General features: G+C 32.6%; 1 protein-coding gene across 2 annotated transcripts in view; it reads right to left on the bottom strand.

Annotated features, from left to right (window-relative positions):
• The window catches only part of ATRNL1 (attractin like 1), a 744,759-nt gene that overhangs the window by 470,577 nt on the left and 251,228 nt on the right, over positions 1-22,954 (bottom strand). For both annotated transcript variants that reach the window (XM_024121650.1, XM_024121651.1), the window contains exon 21: positions 9,349-9,401. In XM_024121650.1, coding sequence (XP_023977418.1) covers positions 9,349-9,401 — 53 coding nt within the window. The remainder of the gene's footprint in view (positions 1-9,348; positions 9,402-22,954) is intronic.

Here is a 22,954-nt window from a genome sequence, read left to right as displayed (position 1 = left end):
TTGCTTCACCCACTTCTACTCCCGGGTCCACAAATTAGGTCAAGCTCTCTGTAATCTCTTGTAATATAGTCCCAAGGCATCTATAATTCTCATTCAGAGTTCTTATGACAATCATATCTAGGTAACTATATAACGAGTTTAATATCTATCTTCCCTACAACTTTATAAGCTTCATTGGAGCAGAACACGTTTTGTTCTCTGTAATATCCCCAGAGTCCAACAAAGTAGTCAATAAACATATGTTGAATGAATAAACAAAAGTGAGTCAATTCCAATAACTGACAGTCTCTCCAAGCACTAACAGTATAATTCTTAAGTAAGTAAAAATTAAGGAGAAAAAATATGTCATCCTTGTGCATATTAAATGAAATAATATTAAATTGTTCTGCACATAATAAATATTCAATAAATACAATATTTCCTTGCTTGCTGAACAGTACTATCCATGCTTACAATTATTAATTAAGAATTTCTATTGAACTTGAAACATTTAGAATAATTGCAAAGGCAAAATCTGTTGCAGGAATTTTGCAAGTGGAACACTTGCTAGATATAATATCACAGAAAAAGCACAGAACCTTTGTTATTAACGACACTCTGAATGACTCATTGTGTGGCCTAGGATATACACTTCAACCCATGGAGTCTTACTTTTTTCATCAATGAATAAAAGAGAATGGGCCATAATCACCAATGCCTCTATGTCAATGATTCTAATTTACGGGTTTTCATATAATATACCATGATCTCTTCAGAAGCCACCTTCCTTTGCTTCATAGTATCTCCAAGTAGCTAAACTTTCCATTATTCTGCAATGACATATGGAAAACTGCTTAAATTTTATTTGTAGCAAATGTTCCACAGGCTAAGTAGAAAAACAAAGATTGAAACTCATTTGTATTTAAATCAATGGCTGGTGCTTAAAGCTGTACTACTTTATGTAAATAAATTTAAAAATAATGTAAAGCAACTTTTACTTGATAACCTATAACATGATCTCCAAACATTTTTGGTCAAACACCCTATCAATAAAAATACTTGCCCATACAGCCACAATACATGTGTATTCATTCATTTGTTAATAATTTACATGTGTACTCCAGTATATGTTTACTGAAAGCCTTCCTAGGAGCCACAAGCTTTTCTAAGTATAGGTTCCAACAACAGAAGTTCTTGGGTTCACAGATTTTCTTTCTAATGAGTAAAGAAAACCCACATTCAAGTAAACAAATAAACAAGTGAGATAATTTCATTTCAGTGTATTAGGATGGGAAAAAAAAAAGTTATTGTAATACCTAGGGGACTCTATTTTAGGTAAGAGTTGACTATTAGAGATGGAGTATTTGAGGCAGAAAAATAGTAAATACAAAAGCCACAATCTAAAGTAAAGTCTGGGATATTTTAGAACAAGCAGATTAACTCATTACGAACTTTTATAAAAATAAAATGACTGCCATATAAATTCCCAAATGTTCAGAAATCTAATCCTGAACTCCATTTTGTTAATTGATTCCTATACCAGAATAGGAACCAGTACAGTTAGAGTTACCCTATGTCTGAATATCTAACAGGTGGGAGTTTCTCACTAATCTTCCTTTTCACAATTTTACTGAATATTCTAAAAGTGCAACATATAAAATAAACTTTAAGATAATTTATTCTATGCATACCCTTCAAAAAAATTGAACGGAATGAATTCTAATTAGAACTGCATACAATTTATATATCAATTTTGGTAAGCATATTTTCATATGAAGACTTCATTTGAGAAAATAGTTTAAATTTTTAATTATTTAGGCCTTGTTTTCATTTCCTTTAACATGATGTTTTCACTTTATTCATATAAAAACAACTCTTAGGTTAAATATACTGCGAATTTTTGTTGCTCTAGTTTTATTACCTGTGGTTGAGAGTGAGTGGTATAGATCCAGAGGTGGGTATAGACCCAGGCTGCCTGGATTGAAACTGGCTTTGACATTTCCTAGCCGTGTGATCTTATACAAATGAATTAAACTTTCTCTGCCTCTTTTCCCTCAAATTAAAAAACGGCAATAATAAGCATACCTTAAAAAACTAAAAATAGAATTACCATATGACCCAGCAATCCCACTACTGGGCAAGTACCCTGAGAAAACCGTAATTCAAAAAGAGTCATGTACCACAATGTTCACTGCAGCACTATTTACAATAGCCAGGACATGGAAGCAACCTAAATGTCCATTGACAGACGAATGGATAAAGAAGATGTGGCACATATATACAATGGAATATTACTCAGCCATAAAAAGGAATGAAATTGAGTTATCTGAAATGAGGTGGATGGACCTGGAGTCTGTCATAGAGAGTGAAGTAAGTCAGAAAGAGAAAAACAAATACCGTATGCTAACACATATATATGGAATCTAAAAAACAACAAACAAAAAAAAACGGTTCTGAAGAACCTAGGGGCAGGGTAGGAATAAAGACACAGACATAGAGAACAGAGTTGAGGATGCAGAGCGGGGCGAAGGGGAGCTGGGATGAAGGGAGAGAGTAGCATTGACATATATACGCTACCAAATGTAAAATGGATGGCTAGTGGGAAGCTGCTGCATAGCAGAGGATGAGCAATTCGATGCTTTGTGACCACCTAGAGGGGTGGGATAGGGAGGGAGGGAGGGAGGTGCAAGAGGGAGGGTATACGGGGATATATGTATACATATAGCCGATTCACTTTGTTGTACAGCAGAAACTAACACAACATTGTAAAGCAATTATACTCCAATAAAGATGAAAAAAAATAACCATACCCTTCTCATTTGAGGATTAAACAAGCTAATAAATGTAAAAAGTTTAAAACAGCCTGGCACAGTAAGTGCTCAATAATGTTTAACTAGTATTATCACTATTTTAAAATCAGGTGGTTTTCCAGTTTTATTTAATAAATGATCCTAAATAATGAGCTATATATCTGTGGAAAAAAGTTCACAATAGGAATATTATATATGCTATTGCCTCTTTTATGTAAAATCGTTCTCAGGACATAATTTATTTAGAAAGACATGCATTCAGCATTTCCCAAGAAAAAGAGGAAATTCTCTTCCAAGGAGGAGCCACTCAGCAGTGGACCTGAAGAGGCTGCTGCCAGCAAGAGCAGCAGCTCCAAGAAAAAGAAAAAGCTCCAAAAGCTACCCCAGGGAAATTAGAATGGACATTTCCCTAGTAGGGCATAACTTGCAGAGATATTTCCCAACCCATCCCCTATAGCCCAATAAAAATAAAAACAAATTCACAAGTCAAAAAAAAGAAAAGAAAAGAAAAGCACATTCAACATCTTCATACAAATAAGGAGCTATCAACCCTTGCTCAAGACAGATAAAGCGAGAAAAGTAAGTTCAAGAGATGAGCTGCCACTCTGCCTCGCAGCTGGGCACCTTTGCAGAGGGCACAGACAGCACAGCTCCACTTGGGAGCCCTGGTGGGAGGTTTTCAGACATTTTTGTTTTCCTCATTAAACTTTTTTTGTTTTATTTAATTATTTTTACAGTGTGTTTATGTTACTTACATAACCAGAATAATATAACACTTTTATTATAAGTATACAGTCAAATAAATTTTCATCTCTCTTCTAGGTTAATTCATTAGCAATTTTTTTCTCTCAGCTCTTTTTTCTTTTTGGCTTAGTTCCCAGACCAGGGATTGAACCTGTGCCCCCTGAAGTGGAAGTGCAGAGTCTTAACCACTGGACCACCAGGGAAGTCCCTCTCTCAGTTATTTTTAACTTTTTCATAATTGTGCTGTATTGTCCTTCATTTTGTAATATGCTAAAATATTAAATAATTCTGAAATAAACATTTTAAAACACTAGCATATAAGCTTCATAAAATTTAATAAGAACACATGAATCAAAGAATAAGATTAAAATGTCAACCATGTGATTCATTTATGTTTTGTCAGATAATCTTCAATCCATCACGTCTTCAATTTGTGAAATATAAGAATTTAGATTTTCTGTGTTGATCAAGGTCACTTCTGCTCTTTGCAGAAGGACCAGCCAGACCCTATTTAAATTGCTATTTATATTTATTAGTTAAAAAGTCACATAAACCATTAAAGTACAGTATATTTCATTTAAAAGGGGAGAACCTTTTAGAATAGTTAAACTAAATATAAGGTTAATTCAAGTTTTAATTGCTTTCACTGTTCTGTATGACATAGCATTTTAAGTAATAAAATTGAGACTGATATTTGTTATTTTAATTTACAGCTATAATAACACTTACTAGGTATATTATCTCTCTTTTATCAAACAAAAGAAAAGATCAAATTCAATAAATAATGCTTATAAATAATGTCTTTCAGTCCAAGACAAACATTAATTAAATAAATAAATAATAATTAAAGGGTTTACAGTGAGATGAATAGATAAGTATTTTGATTTTTAGTAATATAATCTAAGGTAAGATGTGATGAGTGGTAGAGGTGAACACTGAATATAAAAGTAGTAATTAAATTTCTCACTCTTAAAAGAGGCAGTGTATTATTTTCATCACAAAATTGCACACTGAACTCTACACAGCCATAGGAGAAAATCAAGTAAAATAGTAATTTTTCAGAGTAAAAGGAGAAAAAAACCCAAATATGTTAGATTACTTGGAAATATACTGAAATACAATTGATAGTGTGGACATTACACAGAGTAGGAGCAAAAAGTAGATGATTTCAGTAAGTGACTTTCCATACTCTGATTCTACTCATTGAAATATACCCTCTATATAACATTTTCAGAGTCGAGTCTTTCATCTTGTGTTTAAGGTTTTCTTCATTATAAATGTTGTTGTAATTTTTTAAAAAGCATTTAAGAAAACAAGACACTATACTACTTTGTAGCTACTACTTTTCATATTTGCCAAGATAAATTGAGTACTTCAATGTTTACAAGGGTCAATCAAATTTGATATCATTGCTGGAAACTCTTTTTATTCCATGTGATGCATGATAACTATCCAATACATTTGGTTTGGGGTTTTAAACTGAAGTTTAAAAAACTACTAAGACTGTCTATAGGATATAACTGCTGAAGTATTACTTTCAATTAAATTAACACCACATTGCACTCAATTGCTTCAAGTTACAGTGCGGACCTGCATTTTAAATTTCACTCCAATCTTTAAAATCAGAATAGTTTCCATTAACACCATTACAAGAATTACTGACCTTTTCTTTTTTTTTTTTTTAACACCATTTTTTTTAAATGTTATTAAACTTTAAAGGTCTCATAACAAATGACAAGACTGCCATCTAGTGCTTCATGACTATCCTTTTAACATTTTTAAAAGAGGGTGAGAGTCCTATATAATAGATGAGCTGTCCAATATGGTAGCCACTATTCACATGTGCCTACTGAGTAACTTAAATGTGACTGATTTGAATTGGGACTGCCATTAGTATAGCATACAAACTGTATTTCAAACACTTAGAAGAAAAACTAAAAAAAAAAGGATAGGTCATTGATGATTTTTTATACTGTGACATATTAAAATGACATTTTAGGTATGCTGAATTAAATAGAATATATTATTAAAAATGATTTCACCTGTTTAACTTTTGTGATGTAGCTAGAAGAAAAATTTTAATTCCACATGTGGCTTACATTATATTTATTTTGGATAGCACTGATCTGAAGAAAAATCAGCTTAGTCTCAAATATAAAAGGCTTAAATATTAGTATATTTATTATTCCTAAAAAAATGGAATGTAATTTACTTGTGTCCAGAATTGTAACTAGCTACTCCTTTGGGACACAAGAAACACTAAAGATTCAAGAAGAATCAATTAAGAATATCTAATTTTAAGAAGTCAGACAAAAATATGTCTCCATAAAATCCAGGATGTTTGAGAGAAGTAAAACAAAATGAATGTGGGAAATATAGACAACAAGGATCAATTAAAAGACATAGAAAATAGATAATATAAACATCAGTAAGGAAAACAATTGCAAGTGGTTTGAAACCTATTAAATATGTTTGTGTCCATAAATTTACAAAACACAAACCTAGTTGTCACCTTGGAAAGATATTAAGCAAACAGTTCTTTATTTTGAAAACCAGTAATTAAAAAAAAAATTAAAGCATTTATCATGCCTTTCCTATATGACTGTACCAATGAGAAAGCAAATACCTCGTATGAGGAAATTTGTTTTTACAGAAGCTTTTCAATCAAGAAATAAAGAAGTTAGAATACCAGGTTACAACCCTTAATCAACTACAATCTAACAATGAGCATCAGTGTCTGCTAAGAACATAAAAAAAGAGACTTGCAGGCATTATTTACTTCTGCTACATGAAGAACACAAACCCACCTGTGAAACAGTGTTTCCTCCAAAATCATATCTGGATCTGATTAAACCCCTAAACCAGGATTTCTCAGCCCCCACAATGTTGAAATTTTGAGTCCGATAATTCTTTGTTCTAAGGCGCTCTCATGTGCATTGTAGAATATGTAACACTAGGACCTACACACCACACCTACTTGTGATACATAAAAATGACTCCAAACACTGTCAAATGTCCCACAGGTTACAAAAATACTTTAGTAAGTTTTGGGATCTTTTTATGCCGCATTCTCAAGAAAATTAGAAAACATAATTAAAAGATGGTTTTAATAAGATTTACTTAATTGAAATTAAGAAAATTCTTACATAAAATACAAAAAGAAGATAAAAAATGAACCATAAACTATGTAGAAAATAATATTAATAAGAAAACATATCAAATGTAGGCAAGACAACAATTATAAAGTATAAAAGAGAAGGACATTACTAAAGACAAAACCTAAAACTGATGAACTAGAAAACAAAATCAGTGGAAAGGATGAATAAACCCAAAGCTAATGCTACAATATGGGGGGAAGAAAAGATGAACAACAAGAACAAAAAACTACCAATAAAGAAGCACGAGACCCAGACATCTCAGTTGAATTTAGCTAACCTTTGAAGTTCACTTGATATTTGTTAACTATTCTTGTTTTAAAATATATACACTACCAAATGTAAAATAGATAGCTAGTGGGAAGCAGCCACACAGCACAGGGAGATCAGCTCTGTGCTTTGTGACCACCTAAAGGGGTGGGATAGGGAGGGTGGGAGGGAGGGAGACGCAATGGGGATATGGGGATATATGTATATGTATAGTTGATTCACTTTATTATAAAGCAGAAACTAACACACCATTGTAAAGCAATTATACTCCAATAAAGATGTTAATAAAAAAATAAAAAAATAAAACAGCAGTCTTGTCAAATTCAACTTTAAAAGTTATTACCATAGTTACACAATACGAAGTTAGAAAAGAAAAACAACAACTCAAAGGTCAATTCATCAGAAAAAAATAATGTAAAAATATAGTCTTTATTCATTTATACTGAAAATAATCCTAAATAAAATATAAACAAATAATATTTAGCAGTATCCCCAATAATAATATATCATAACTATGTTCAGTTTACCCCAGAATGAAAATATGTCTAATTAATGAAAATCTATTAATTCAGCTTCCTATATAACAAGGTAAAGGAAAAAGTCACTCATGATGAAATCTTGCAGCACATAATATAGACAGGGATTTTCTTAACTTGATACAGGGAATATTCTATAAATTATAGCAAACTCTCAACTTGATGGTAATGTCTACTACCATCACTTTGACTCAGCACTAAAAGAGAGATCCCAACCATCCCAATAATGGGATAAAAAATTGGAAAAGTGAGGAATAAAAGTTATTTGCATGTAATATAACTAACTGCATTTAAAAATCAAACATTTATAAACCATTAGAATTAATAAGAGTTCACTGACCTTTATGAATGTCAGATCAGTATACTAAAATGAAGTTCATTCTACCATATCAAACAAATAGAAAATGTAGTTTTAAAAGATACTATTTGAAATAGCAACAAAAGTATTAGGAAATTAGTATTTTACATATCTAACAAAACATGTTCAAGACACAGACACATGAAATTGAACTCAGAGTTATTAGTCATAATACAAATGCAAATTTAAACCACAAGATACTACTAATACTCTAGAATGGCTATAATCAAAAAGATAGACAATATAAAGTGTTGATGAGAATGTGGAAAAACTGAAACATATGTAAACTGCTAGTGGGAATGTAAAATGGTATATCCATGCTATAAAATCATTTGACAGTTTCTTGACCATAAGCATATCATCTAACCTCCTAATTCCACTCCTAGGAATCTACCCCCCAAAATGAAAATATATAGACTATCTAAATGTCAGCATTTTTCTAATAGCAAGCCCAGAAATAACCCTAATGTCCATCAACTGGTAAATGGACCAAAAAACAGTGATATATCCATATAATGTTATACCATCCATTAATTTTTGAAACTAAAATTACTATACTAACAAAGTAAAATAGAAACACCTTATGGTCATCTCAATTGAGGTAGAAAAAATGTATGACATAAAAATTATCCATTCTTGATAAAAATACTCAGCAGAAGAGGAATAGAAGGGAATTTCCTCAACTTAATAAAGGCATATATGAAAAGCTTACAACATACTTAATGGTGAAAGACTGAGTGCTTTCCCTCTAAGATCAGGAACAAGTCAAAAATAATAGCATGCTTATCATATCTTTTTACATGACACCAGAGGTACCAATGCAATAAGACCAAAAAAAAAAAAAAAAAAAAGGCATCCAGCGAGAAAATGAAGTAATCAAATTCCATTACTTGCAGAACACATTACTGTCTACGTAAAAAAAGATATGATGAAACCTACAAAAGGTTTTTTTACCGAGAGATTCTGAAGAACTGAAAATCTCATACACTGCTAGTGGAAATGTAAAATAATACAACCATTTTGGAAATAGTTTGCTTGTTTCTTGAAAGTTAAACATACATTTGCCATAAGATCATTACCCAATAAAAGGATCTTTCAGTACAAAATCAGTGCAGCTTTTTAGTAATAACCAAAATTGCCTCCCGGAAAAGTCTATCACAAAATTCTATCTGTTCAAACTTTAATCATAATGAAAAAGATTACATCAAAATCCAGCTGAGTTTACTCAAGTTCTATATTTTGTTGCATATTCAGAATAAGATCTATTGCTGTTTTACTCTTCACAGTAGAAAAAAATGCACCAAATATAATTGGAGAATATAGCAAGAAGACATTGACTTTCTTAGCAATATATATGGAGTTAAAAGATTTAAAAATAGAAATGGTAACATACTAATGACAACATCAGTTATTCAATATGAATTTTATTACTTGCAAAATCACCTGAAACTAATAAAACAAACCAACTATTTAAAATAAAAAATACAAATACTTACAATAACATGTTCCTCTAAGTGGATTACCAACATAGCGATTTTCAGAGTCACATCTGTAGAAATACAAAAATCTCATTTACTATTAAGCAACAAAATTCAAAAGCCTCATGTTTTTCCTTCCAGCAAAAAAGTAATTAAACTCTACATTAAAACATCTTAAAAACTACTATTAATTGAAGTTTTAAAAACAAATCTTCAAAAGAATTAATGTAGAAAGCCTATATACAGGAATGCGTGAGAGAAGAAATAAGTGGAAAAGACAAACATACACAAGAGGAATATAGGAGATGGGATAAAAGTTTGGGGGATACGTATTCTCCCTTAACAATATGAGGAAGAATTTTCAAGTCTGGATAAAGATTTAAAGACATTTTTAGGTAGGGGGAAAAAGTTGTGGGAATTCATAAATCACATCTTTTTCTTACTTCTGGTATTCTTTGAAATTAATATATTTTTCCCCAGTTTCTAAACCAATGAATCTGTATTTTTAAAAGACCTCCTCAATTGTGTAATGGAGGAAAGTTTTCTCTAAATCATCCAGCCCTAAATTCAGGAGTTCAAACTCTAAATTCATGTAAGCAGATTATAACAAAATGAAAAAACACATGAGCATTCAAACTCATGAATTCTAAGTTAAATTCTTTAAAATTACGGTTAACTATAGCAGTAGGAGAAAATCATAAGTATTTTGAAAATTTCTGAAGCCCATATTCTTTCAATCCCTATTTCTACAATTCAATTAAAATGACAATTAGTGACTAACAGAGATATAGCTTGGCTTCGCATAATGCTACTTCTTGGAACACCATCCAAATTTAATTATTATAAAATGTACACAAGGGTAATTGTATAAAGTGACTCAATATTTAAATTATATGCAGAATTTTAAAAGGTGAGAAAATTCTTCCAAAAACGTCTTTAGTTTTAGTAGAGTTACTTAGAACTGAGGAATAATTTTAATACATATATATTTTAATTAATGAAAGGTCGAACAGTTGAGAATAATAAAGTAAATAATCAGTTACATTCTGAATGCAATTTTCAGTCATGTGCTTGATAATTTTTTGCATCCATGAAAAAAAAATGAGTTGAAGAGTAAATACTTTTCTACAGTAACTACAAAATTAAAGTAGAAATATATAGCCCTTTATACCACTAACTTTATTCTCTGGAGAAAAGGAACTTAGGGGTAAACTTAGGTTTTCTGTGACTTCTCCAAAAGTTACTTTTTAAATGTGTGTTATATAGTACTTTTCTAGCTTTAGAAAATGATCATACTCATTACTGCTAGGTTAAGCACTTCAGAATCTATACTATTCCTATACTATTGTCCCTTCCTTTAGACTCACCTACTTAAATCCTAGCACTTTGTACCAAGTACACACATAAAGGACTAATTTACAATACCGTTATAATTCCTTTTTCTCTCACAAAAAGTAAACTTGACTTGTTGCAAATGGGTATCACAATACTATTTTTAGAATAGGAAAATATTCAACATAATATTCCCTGCAGTGTTACGCATGGTATTCCCTGTATATCTTACTGCCTAAATACATGGCTTTCAAGTTCACATAGCAATCTAAGATGAATAACTTTGACAAATGACAAGGGATTTCAAGTACTTCTTAATTTATCTATGAGTTGACTTTAAGAGCTCCCATACAAACCTATTTTCCAATACGGAAGATATGAAGCTTCCATTTTTGTTATTAATAATTAGTTTATTCAAGTTATATAATATATTGGACTGGAAATTATTGTAACATGTTTACCTTCAACATAATATAGTTTTTAAAAGGAATACTTAAAATTTTATTTTCTCTAAAACACAAATTTTCTCAGAAGGATGAAATTATATGCTCTTGTGTAGGAAGTAACTTCTGCTGGCTTTCATAACTCAAGCTCAGAATTTTGACACAAATAAGGGATTAACACCACCTTGTTAAGAATTAAACTCAGAGGCTTTATAGAGTTCTTGAAGGTGTCCAATATAAAAACGACATTCTCTTTTATATTTTCAAACTCAAGAAAGCAAATTAGAAACATACATTGTCTAAAAGGTTTTATATTAATAATTATTGAAAGAATTTTGAATGTATCAAAAGTATTTTCAAAATATATAATTGAGTTGAGTTTAAACACCAATTTTTGGTATTTTAATTACAGGTATTATTTAAAGAATCACCAGTGCTTACAAACAACTCAGGAAATAAACAGTTGCAAAGGAAACATAATGAAATTTTAGGCATAAAATTCAGCCTGAAAAACACAAAAGTAGATATAAATAAACTGAAAGATATTCCTCATTTTTCATTAGGCTATCTCAACATCATCAGGCTGTCAGTTAATTTCAAAGATAATGGTTAATTTGATCTAATAAAAATTCTAATGAGCTTTAAAGGAGCTAGAAAAGTTGATCTTAATGTTCACATACAGAAATAAACATACAAGAATAGCTAGAAACAGCAATGAAAAGGAAGAGCTTTGAGGGGAGCTAGACTCAAAAGACATTAAAATATACTCAACATCTATAAAATTAAAACAGTATGGCATCAGTACATAAATAGAAAGATAAATGGTACAGAAGAGAAATTCCAGAAACAAAATTCCAGAAATTCCAGAAAAATCTAGAAATCTAGTATAAGCATAGTGTTCTGAATGACTGGAGTAAAGACATTCATCGTCTTAAATGGTATTGAGACAACTGGATGGCCATTTGGAAAAATATAAGATTAGACCCAATCCTCACACCGTACACACACAAAAAACACTAAACATAACCATAGAAGTGATATCCCATCACCTTTGCTAAATTTTCTAGTTTAGAAGCAAGTCACATGTCCTGCCCAGACTCAATGAAAGGGGATTATACAATAATGTGTGAATACCAGAAGGCAGAGATCAGTAGTAGTCACTTTAGGATCTGTCCACAATAATATTTTTGTTATACATAAAGCTTTTATTATATTTTATATTTATATTTTATTATAAATATTATATATTATATTTTATTATATTTAATATATTTTATTATATTTCAATATAATTATTTGAGATATGAATATGTACTAATCTAATTCATATCAAAAATAATTTGAGAAGTTAAAGTATTTAAAGTTAAATAATTTGAGAAGTTAAAGTAATTCATATCAAAAATAATCTGAGAAGTTAAATTCAAACTCAGATTATAAAAGGTAAAGAGAATATGAAGGGAAAAGTATAGATATAAATAATAATTCTTTAAACAAATTAATATTGTACTATATAAATTACATTAAAAATAATTCTGATATGTAAGTTAAGTAATGTTTTTAAAATTCAGCATCTTTCTGTATAAATATTAGATACAAACATTAAAAGCCTCAGAAGTCTTCTGCATGGCTTAATTAAAAACATAACTTCAAAGTATTTCTGTGTCTAAGCAAAGAGATAATCATCCTCTATTCCCACTAAGCAAACAGCCAGACCTTTTTATAAAACAGATTTAGGCTGAAATATTCATTAGGGACTTTGAAAGGGTAAATATTATCATTATATGTCACCTAAATAATGGTTACCATTCATGTGAATGATCACATTACATGATAAGTATCACTTTCTAAAAAACAGAATATAAAATAATTCCACATTTCTAAGTGTTAAAATATAGCATTTCATTTTGTTCCTATTGATTTAAATATTTAAACATATATACATATTTTATCATTAGATAGAATTTTTCTACTCAGAAGCTAAAAAGAGGGACATCTAGTTGCTGTAATTTTGAAATATCATAACAGATTATTTAAAACAGCTGAGAATCTGATAAATAAATTTGTGTTTTTATGAAAAATTATGAAAGTTATACATAAGGTAAAACACCCTTGCTTTTGCTTTGTTCTTCCTCTAAAGAAACCCATAAAAATAATACCATATAATATAAACAAAAATATGATATTAAGTACTATAATAGTATTAATATTGATACCACACTTCTCAGACAATGTATCCTAAATAAACAATAAAAATTCAGACATGAAGGTATGGTAAATACTGAAACAGAACCTGAGGAGATACAGGTTCTAGAATTGTAAGGCTGTTTATGGATTTCAAAGTCCGATAATAATAAACAGAAGTAACTAGGTAGTTGAAGACTACTAAAAACAGTAGGTTTTATTTTTTTTAATGCTTAAAAGTATTGGAGAGCAAAAGAGTGAAAAATTACCAGGCCAGGATGCAGAGAAGAATGGACTCCCAGGACGTAAAATCATTTCGGGGATCCCTTTTTCACCAATTATGAATAGGAACAGCATTTCACAGGAAAAGGATTGGACTCCAGGGCCACCAAAGGTTCATGAGCTTAGTCCCAAAGTGTAATCATAGGTTTAAGGTCATAAAAAGGCCTTCCAGAGACTGCAGATCTACTTTGAACCATCCTTATCCCTGAAAATGATTAATGCTATGTGCCCTCAGACACATAGCAGAATCAAATTCCCCTAAGATTTAATCTATGGTCTCAAATTTTCTATAAATATATTTTGCAAATATGGTAACAGTACAAAATTAAAAAATAACTGGGCATGGAAACAGGTAAGAAAACAAGAACAGGAACCAGGAAAAACAAAGGATGATGGAAATAGAGCCATGGGAATTTAGATATTATCTAGGAAAAGCCAATGGCTTTAAAATAGTTATTATATTGGAGGAGATAACAGGTAAGATTAAAAATTTGTCTAAATTTTGTAAACTATAAAAGGCAATTATAACAGATTAAGAATAAGAATTTAGTCTGAAAAACTGGAAAATATAAAAACAAGAAAATGAAAATACAATAACCAAAATTAGGAACTGAATGGATGAGATTAACAGCAAATTATATACAGTGGAAAAAGAAAAGTAAACTGAAAAATAGGTCAAGAGAGAGTGGAAAAATATGAAAAAGACATAAAAGTTCTGGTGTTACTGGACTCCAAAAGCAGAAGACAGAGAGAATGGAGAAGAAGCAACATTTGAAGAGTACTGGCTGAACTTTCTGAAATGCCCAACATGATAAATGAATAAATAATAATAATAACTAAGCAATCATAGTAAAACTGGTAAAACAAAAAGAAAAAATTCTTAAAGCCAAAGAATAAAAGAGACTTAGGATGAGATTTAAAATCTCAATAGTTGATTACTTTTAAAGAAATTCAATAGTTTATATCTTATTTTAAAGAAGTAATTAAAACATGCCCACAAAGAAAAACCTAAAACCATCTGGCCACCTTGGTGATATTACCTAATACAGGGGAAGACAAGGAAGTCTCAAACAGAACCCCCTAAAAGCACTAACCATATGGAAAAGACTGATATATTGGATATTAAAATTAAGAACTTCTCTTCATCAAAGACATACAAAACAGTGTGAAACCCAATCCACACAGTGGCATTTACCACACATATCATCAACAAAAGACATGCATCCAGAATGCATAATACATTATTACAAATGATTAACCAAAAGAGAATACCATAGAAAAGAATCACAAGAAACTTGAAAGAGCACTATTTCATAAAAGAGGAGTTCAGTTGATGATTAAACATATAAAACTTTTAAAATATTATACATACTAAACCTTTAAGAACTAAAGAACCACTTCAGTTCTTAAGAAAATGCAAATTCAAATTACAACATATCAGTTATACATCCATCAGAATCCTTACATTTAAAATCTCTTATAACACCAAGTATTGTCAAGAGTGTAGAGCATTAAGTAAATCATAGAGCCCTGGAAGGAGTATAATTTCATATAACAATTTTATGAGTTAATCCTCTAAAATTGAAAAAATGGATGCCCAACACAGACCTATCAAAAATGTATGCACTTGTGAACCAGGGGACATAGATGAGAATACTCATAAGCCCATTAGCTGTAATGGTGAAAAACCAAAACTAGAATTATCAAATAGAAAAATAGAAGTGATTAAATGAAGTGTGCTATAATCATACAATGAAATACTCTACAGCATTGAAAATCATCAAATTATAGCTACATAGATGCAAGAATGTGAATGAATATCAAAACATTATGATGAGTGAAATACACATGAAGAATATAGCAACAGACTAGAAGAAAATATTTGCAAAAAACAAATCTGATAAAAGATTGTTATCCAAAATATATAAAGAACTGTTAAAACTCAACAGTAAGAAAACAAACATCCCATTTAAAAAATGGGCCAAAGATCTGAACAGATATCTCACCAAAGAAGATTACAGACGGAAAAAAAAATCATGTGAAAAGATGCTGCACATAGTATGTCATAAGGGAAATTCAAATTAAAACAATGAGATACCACTACACACCTATCAGAATGGCCAGGGGCTTCCCCGGTGGCGCAGTGGTTGAGAGTCCGCCTGCCGATGCAGGGGACACGGGTTCGCGCCCCGATCCGGGAAGATCCCACATGCCGCGGAGTGGCTGGGCCCGTGGGCCATGGCCGCTGAGCCTGCACGTCCCAGAGCCTGTGTTCCGCAGCGGGAGAGGCCACAACAGTGAGAGGCCCGCATACCAAAAAAAAAAAAAAAAAAAAGAATGGCCAAAATCCAGAACGCTGACAGCACGAAATGCTGACAGGTATGTGGAATGTGGAGCAACAGGAACTCTCAGTCTTTGCTGGTGGAAATGAAAGATGGTACAGCCACTTTCAAAGACATTTTGCCAGTTTCTCACAAAATTGAACATACTATTACCATATGATCCAACAATTGCACTCATTGGTATTGACCAAAAGGAGTTGAAAACTTATGTCCACATAAAAACCTACACATGGTTGTTTATAGCAGCTTTATTCATAATTGCCAAAATTGGGAAGTAACCAAGATGTTCTCCAGTAGGTGAGTGGATAAATAAACTGTGGTACATCCAAATGATGGAAAGTTATTCAACAGTAAAAAGAAACGAACAATTAAGCCATGAAAATGCATATTCCTAAGTGAAAGGAGCCATTCTGAGAAGGCTATATACTATATGATTCCAGTTACATGACATTTTTGAAAAGGCAAAACTATAGAAACAGTACAAAGATCAGTGGTTGTCAGAAGTTAGGAGAGAGGGAGGGATGAATAAGAGAAGAACTGAGGATTTTTAGGTCAGTTAAAGTATTGTGTATGATACTATGATGATGAATACATGCCATTACATATTTATCAAAACCCACAGAATGAATGCACAAAGCTAAAAGTGAACCTGAATGTAAACTCTGGACTTTGGGTGATAATGATGTGTCAATGTAGGTTCATAAATTGTAACAAATGTACCTTTTTGGTGAGGGGTATTGATAACGGGAGAAGCTATGCATCTATGGGGTAGGGGTATATTTCTGTACCTTCTGTTCAATATTGCTGTGAACCTATGACTGCTATAAAATTAAAGTCTATTTTAAAAATCCAGATTTACAAAACAAGTCAATGAAGAGATTTTTTTTTAATTAACAATTTAAAGTCTTTGAAATTAAGAAACAATTTAAAACTAATTACTGGATCAAAATATAATAAAAATTGAAATTACTGATAATTTAGAAAATATTTCACATTAAAAATACAAACCGATGAGTGATTAATTTGAAACAGTGAATAATTGTGTGTGTGTGTGTGTGTGTGTGTGTGTGTCTGGTTTTGGTATGAAGGAGATGCTGGTCTTATAGAAAAGAGTTTGGAAGTGTTCCTTCCTCTTCAATTTTTTGGAAGAGTCTAAGGATAGTTAACTCTTCTTTAAATGTTTTATAAAATGCACCTGTATAGCTGTCTGGTCCTGGACTTTTGATTGTTGAAAGTTTTTTGATTAGTGATTCAATTTCATTACTGGTAATTAGTCTGTTCATATTTTCTACCTCTTCCGGATTGAGTCTTGAGAGATTGTACATTTCTAGGAATTTATCCATTTCTCCTAAGCTGTCCATTTTATTAGTGTATAATTGCTCATACTAATCTCTTATGATCCTTTGAATTTTTTTGGTGTCAGTTGTAACTTTTCCACTTTCATGTCTGATTTTATTTATTTGCACCCTCTTTTTTTCTTGATGAATCTGGCTACAAGTTTACCAATTTTGTTTATCTTCTCAAAGAACCAGATCTTAGCTTCACTGACCTTTTCTATTGTTTATTTTAGTCTCTATTTTATTTATTTACGCTCTGATCTTTATTATTTCTTTACTTCTGTTAATTATAGGTTGTTTTTTTTTTAACATCTTTATTGGACTATAATTGCTTTACAATGTTGTGTTAGTTTCTGCTGTATAGCAAGGTGAATCAGCTATACGTATACATATATCCCCATATCCCCTCCCTCTTGTCTCTCCCTCCCACCCTCCCTATCCCACCCCTCTAGGTGGTCACAAAGCACCGAGCTGATCTCCCTGTGCTATGTGGCTGCTTTCCACTAGCTATCTATTTTACATTTGGTAGTCTATGTATGTCAATGCCACTCTCTCACTTTAACTGTACGTTTTGTTTGTTCTTCAATTTCTAGTTCCTTTAGGTGTAAGGTTAGGTTGTTTATTTGAGATTGATTTGTTTCCTGAGGTAGGTTTGTATCGCTATAAACTTCCCTCTTAGAAGTGCTTTTGCTGAATCCCATAGATTTTGGACCATTTGGACCACTGTGTTTCCATTTTCATTTGTCTGCAGGTGTTTTCTGATTTCCTCTTTGATTTCTTTGTTGATCCATTGCTTGTTTACTAGCATGTTGTTTAGACTCCACATGTTTGTGTTATCTGTGGTGTTTGGCTTTTTTTTGTACAATTGACCATTAAAATATGCAGAGGTTAGGGGGGCACCAACCCGTTGCACAGTCAAAAATCCATGTATAAATTTTGACTCCCCCCCAAACTTAACTACTAATAGCCCATTGTTGACCAGAAGCCTTACCGATAACATAAACAGTCAATAAACACAAAGTTTGTAGGTTAAATGTATTATAAACTGTATTCTTACAATAGAGTAAAAAGAAAACGTCATTAAGAAAATCATAAAGAAGAGAAAATACATTTTACAGTACTGTACCCAATTTATCAATACTGTAAGTTTATGTCGTCTGTTCACAAGATGAATCATCTATCAGTACCTATATCAATGTTGTCTTATATGGTACAAAGCACTGTAGATGTTATATGTATTACTAACACTAGACATCAATAATGAAAAAATGTGAAAAAGAAATTTATATTTATTTACAAGTATAGCAATTCATGCTTTGATAACAAAAATTCAGCAATATGATTGTTTTGTGGTAATGTAGTGTAATCAATAGGGTTGCTTCACAGTAGCTTAGCCTATATACTAATGAATGAATAATTATCAATTTTTTAAAAATCTACAAACAATAAATGCTGGAGAGGGTGTGGAGAAAAAGGAACCCTCTTGCACTGTTGGTGGGAATGTAAATTGATACAGCCCTATGGAGAACAGTATGGAGGTTCCTTTAAAAACTAAAAATAGAACTACCATATGACCTAGCAATCCCACTACTGGGCATATACCCTGAGAAAACCATAATTCAAAAAGATTCATGTAGTAAGTCAGAAAGAGAAAAACAAATACCGTATGCTAACACATATATATGGAATCTAAAAAAAAAACAAAAAATGGTTCTGAAGAACCTAGGGCCAGGTCAGGAATAAAGACACAGACGTAGAGAATGGACTTGAGGACACGAGGAGGGGGAAAGGTAAGCTGGGACGAAGTGAGAGAGTGGCATGGACATATGTACACTACCAAATGTAAAACAGATAGCTAGTGGGAAGCAGCCGCATAGCACAAGGAGATCAGCTCGGTGCTTTGTGACCACCTTGAGGGGTGGGATAGGGAGGATGGGAGGGAGATGCAAGAGGGAGGAGATATGGGGATATATGTATATGTATAGCTGATTCACTTTGTTATAAAGCAGAAACTAACACACCATTGTAAAGCAATTATACTCCAATAAAGACGTTAAAAAAAATCTTTATGGCATACAGTATTACAGTCATATTTACAATACAGTATCAAAAACATTGTTACTTTCATTTAAAAACCACTCAGTGATGATAGGCTGATATGCAGTTTCTCCATCTATAAGAGAGAGAGGCATACTGTACAGTAAGGTAATTCTTTGAAAGCAAAGTTATAAAACAGTAAGAAATCTAACACATTAATTTTATATTAATATCACTCACTTTATGCCTATGTAAGGATAGACTATCCATTTCAATACAAGACTTGCACACAATGATCTACGTGATGAATACTCAGATGATGATGACACAAAAATGTCTCGCACGGGTCTTGTCATACAGTTAGTACATTTTCACAGGAAAGCACTCACACATACACAAGAGATAAGCTGATTAACTATATGGCATGATGATTATTTACTATTCATTAAGTGGAAGTGGATCATCTTAAAGGTCTTCACCCCTGCTGTCTTCACGTTGAGTAGGCTGAGGAGGAAGAGGATGGGTTGGTCTTGCTGTCTCTGGGGCGGCAGAGGAGGAAGAGGTGGAGGAGGGGAGGGGGAGGCAGGAGAGGCAAGCACACTAGCGTAATTTCTGTCTGATTTTTTTTGTTTTTTTTCATTTCTCTAAAAATTGTTTCTATACAGTACCTCTCCTCCACCATTTGCTTTAGTTTCAGTGGCCATATCATAGAAGGCTCCAATGTCATGAAAGAAGTTAGAAGTAGTCTTGAATGATCAGAACCCTGTGTCAAACTGTCTAATGTCAATTTGTTTTCTGGTGCTGCTTCTTCTACATCTTCTTCCTTACTGTCTGGCACTGGTTCAGAAGCACTCAACTCCACCAAGCCGTCCTTAGTTAATTCCTATGGTGTGGTATCTATCAGCTTTAGAATTTCTCCGCGATCCATATCTTGAAACCCTTCAACCCCCACCTTTTTTTTTTTTTTGCTATATCCACAATCTCTTCCACGATTTCCTGTCTCTGTCATAAATCCTGTGAAGTCATGCTCATCATCTGGACAGTTTTCTCCAGCAGGAATTTATTGGTTCCAGCTCTGTAGTTCTCACAGCTTTTTCTATAACACAACGGCATCTTCCAGGGCAAAATCGTTCCAGACTTTCATGATGTTCTCCCTATCTGGGTTCCCTTCCATAGCACTGACAATCCTGTGCATAGAGTACTGTGCGTAATGAGACTTAAATATCCTTATGGATGCCCTGATCTAGAGGCTGAATTAGAGATGTTGTTAGAGGGCAAGTAGACCACTTTGATGCCGTTGGTGTTGAACTCATGGAGATCTGGGCATCCAGGGGGCACTGTCCAATAGCAAAAAGAACTTTAGAAGGCAGTCCCTTATTGGCAAGGTACTTCCTGACTTTAGGAACAAAGCATCAATGGAACCAATCCAAAAAAATGGTTCTCGTTATCTAGGCCTTCTTGTACAATCAAAAGACAGAAAGCTGATATTTATCTTTTCCCTGCTAGCCTCCTGGATTAGCAGCTTTATAGACAATGGCAGTCCTGATCATAAACCTGACTTCATTTGCACAAAACAGTTGAGTTAGGCTACCCCTTCCTGCCTTAAATCCTGGTGCTTGCTTCTCTTCCTTACTAACAGAAGTCCTTTGTGGCATTTTTTTCTAGAATACAGCATTTTCATCTGCATTAAAAATCTGTTCAAGCAGATATCTCATCAATGATTTCCTTAATGGCGTCTGGGAACTCATCTGCTCCCTCTCAGTCAGGAGAAGCTGCTTCTCCTGTTATCTTGACATTCTTTAAGCCAAACCTCTTTCTAAAATTATCAAACCATCCTTTGCTGGCATTTAATTCTCCAGCTTTAGACCCTTCATCTTCCTTTTGCTGTTAAGTTGACATATAATGACTTCACTTTTTCTTGAATCATACAGTCTATAGGTATGCCTTTCTCACAACAATCCTGCACCCACATAGCTGCATTTTCAATATGAGATTAAAAGGTATTATGCAATGAGTACAAGGTTTGAGCACCTTCTGGAGTAGCTGCAGTGATGGCTTCACAAATTTCCTTCTCTGTTTTTTAATGGTCCTTATGCCGGATTCATTTGTCTTGAAATGGCAGGCAACTGCAGCTGCAGACCTCAATCTATAGTACGTATCAAGCAATTCAGCTTTTTCCTGTAGTGCCATGACTCTTCTCTGCTTCTCAGGAGCACTTCCAGTATCACTAGTGGCACTTCATATGGGTCCCATGGCTTCATTTAATGTTTACAATATTGCACTAAATACGATGAAAAATACACAAGAACCACGAAAGCTCACTTTTCACTGTGATGTGCAATTTACTGGAGAGAAGAACTGCTCATGCAGATATGATTAGCGTCACAAGGCATTTTAAGTAGATACTCAACACTTGAGCTCACAGCAAGAGCAACAGAAGTGGCTACAAAATTATTACAGCAGTAAAGTATGTACTACAGTCAATTTTATGCAATTATAATTTAATGGTACATTTTTACATTTATTTACATTAATCTCAACTGTGAATGGCACCATGTAAGAGCTGTAAGTGTATGCATAACTTCTGATAAATTTTAACTTTCTATAATAAATTTTAAATAATAAATTTTTGTATATTTTATGACAGTAAGTGATAAAATAAACTAGTATCTACATATATTTTATGCATTCATGACATTTTTCTTAATTTTTTCAATATTTCTACACTATAGGGTTTGTCATATCCAAAAATTTTTCCAATATATAATGGAAAAGAATCTGTGTTTATTTAAGTGGACCTATACAGTTGAAACCGTTGTTGTTCAAGGGTCACGTGTGGTTGACTTCTAGTCTCATACCACTGTAGTTGGAAAAGACGTTTGATGTGATTTCAAACTCCTTTTACACCCCCACAACACTCAATGTTTTTGATATCACATTTTACGTTTGTTTTGTGTATCCCTTAACTACTTATTGTGGGTACAGAGGATTTTACTACTATGTTTGTCTTTTAACCTCTCTACTAGCTTTAAAAGTAGTTGATCTACTACTTTTATTGCATGTTTGACTTTACCAGTGAGATTTTTCCTTTCATAATTTTCACATTTCTAGTGATGGCCTTTTCTTTCCCACTTAGAGAAGTCCCATTAACACTTCTTGTAAGACCAGTTTCATGGTGCTGAACCCTTTTAGCTTTTGCTTATCTGTAAAACTCTTTATCTCTCCTTCAAATCTGAATAACCTTGCCTGGTAAAGTATTCTTAATCGTAGGTTTTTTCTTCTTATCACTTTGAATGTATTGTGCCAATCCCTTCCGGCCTGCAAGGTTTCTGCTGAAGAGTCAACTTATAGTCTTATTTGAGTTCCCATGTGTGTAACTAGTTGCTTTTCTCTTGCTGCTTATAAAATTCTCTCTTTAACTTTAATTTTTGCCATTGTAATTGTAATAATGTGTCTTGATGTGGAGCTCTTTGGATTCATCTTCTTAGGGACTCTGTATTTCCTGGGCCTGGATGTCCATTTTCTTCCCCAGGTTGGGTAAGTTTTCAGATATTATTTCTTCAAATAAATTCTCTACCCCTTTCTCTCTCTCTTCTCCTTTTGGGACCCCTATAATGCAAATTAGTACCTTTGATGTTATCTCAGAGGCCCCTTAAACTATCCTCATTTT

Source organism: Physeter macrocephalus, chromosome 20, assembly GCF_002837175.3.
Source record: "Physeter macrocephalus isolate SW-GA chromosome 20, ASM283717v5, whole genome shotgun sequence".
NCBI lineage: Eukaryota > Metazoa > Chordata > Mammalia > Artiodactyla > Physeteridae > Physeter > Physeter macrocephalus.
This window is presented reverse-complemented; position numbering and strand designations above follow the sequence as displayed.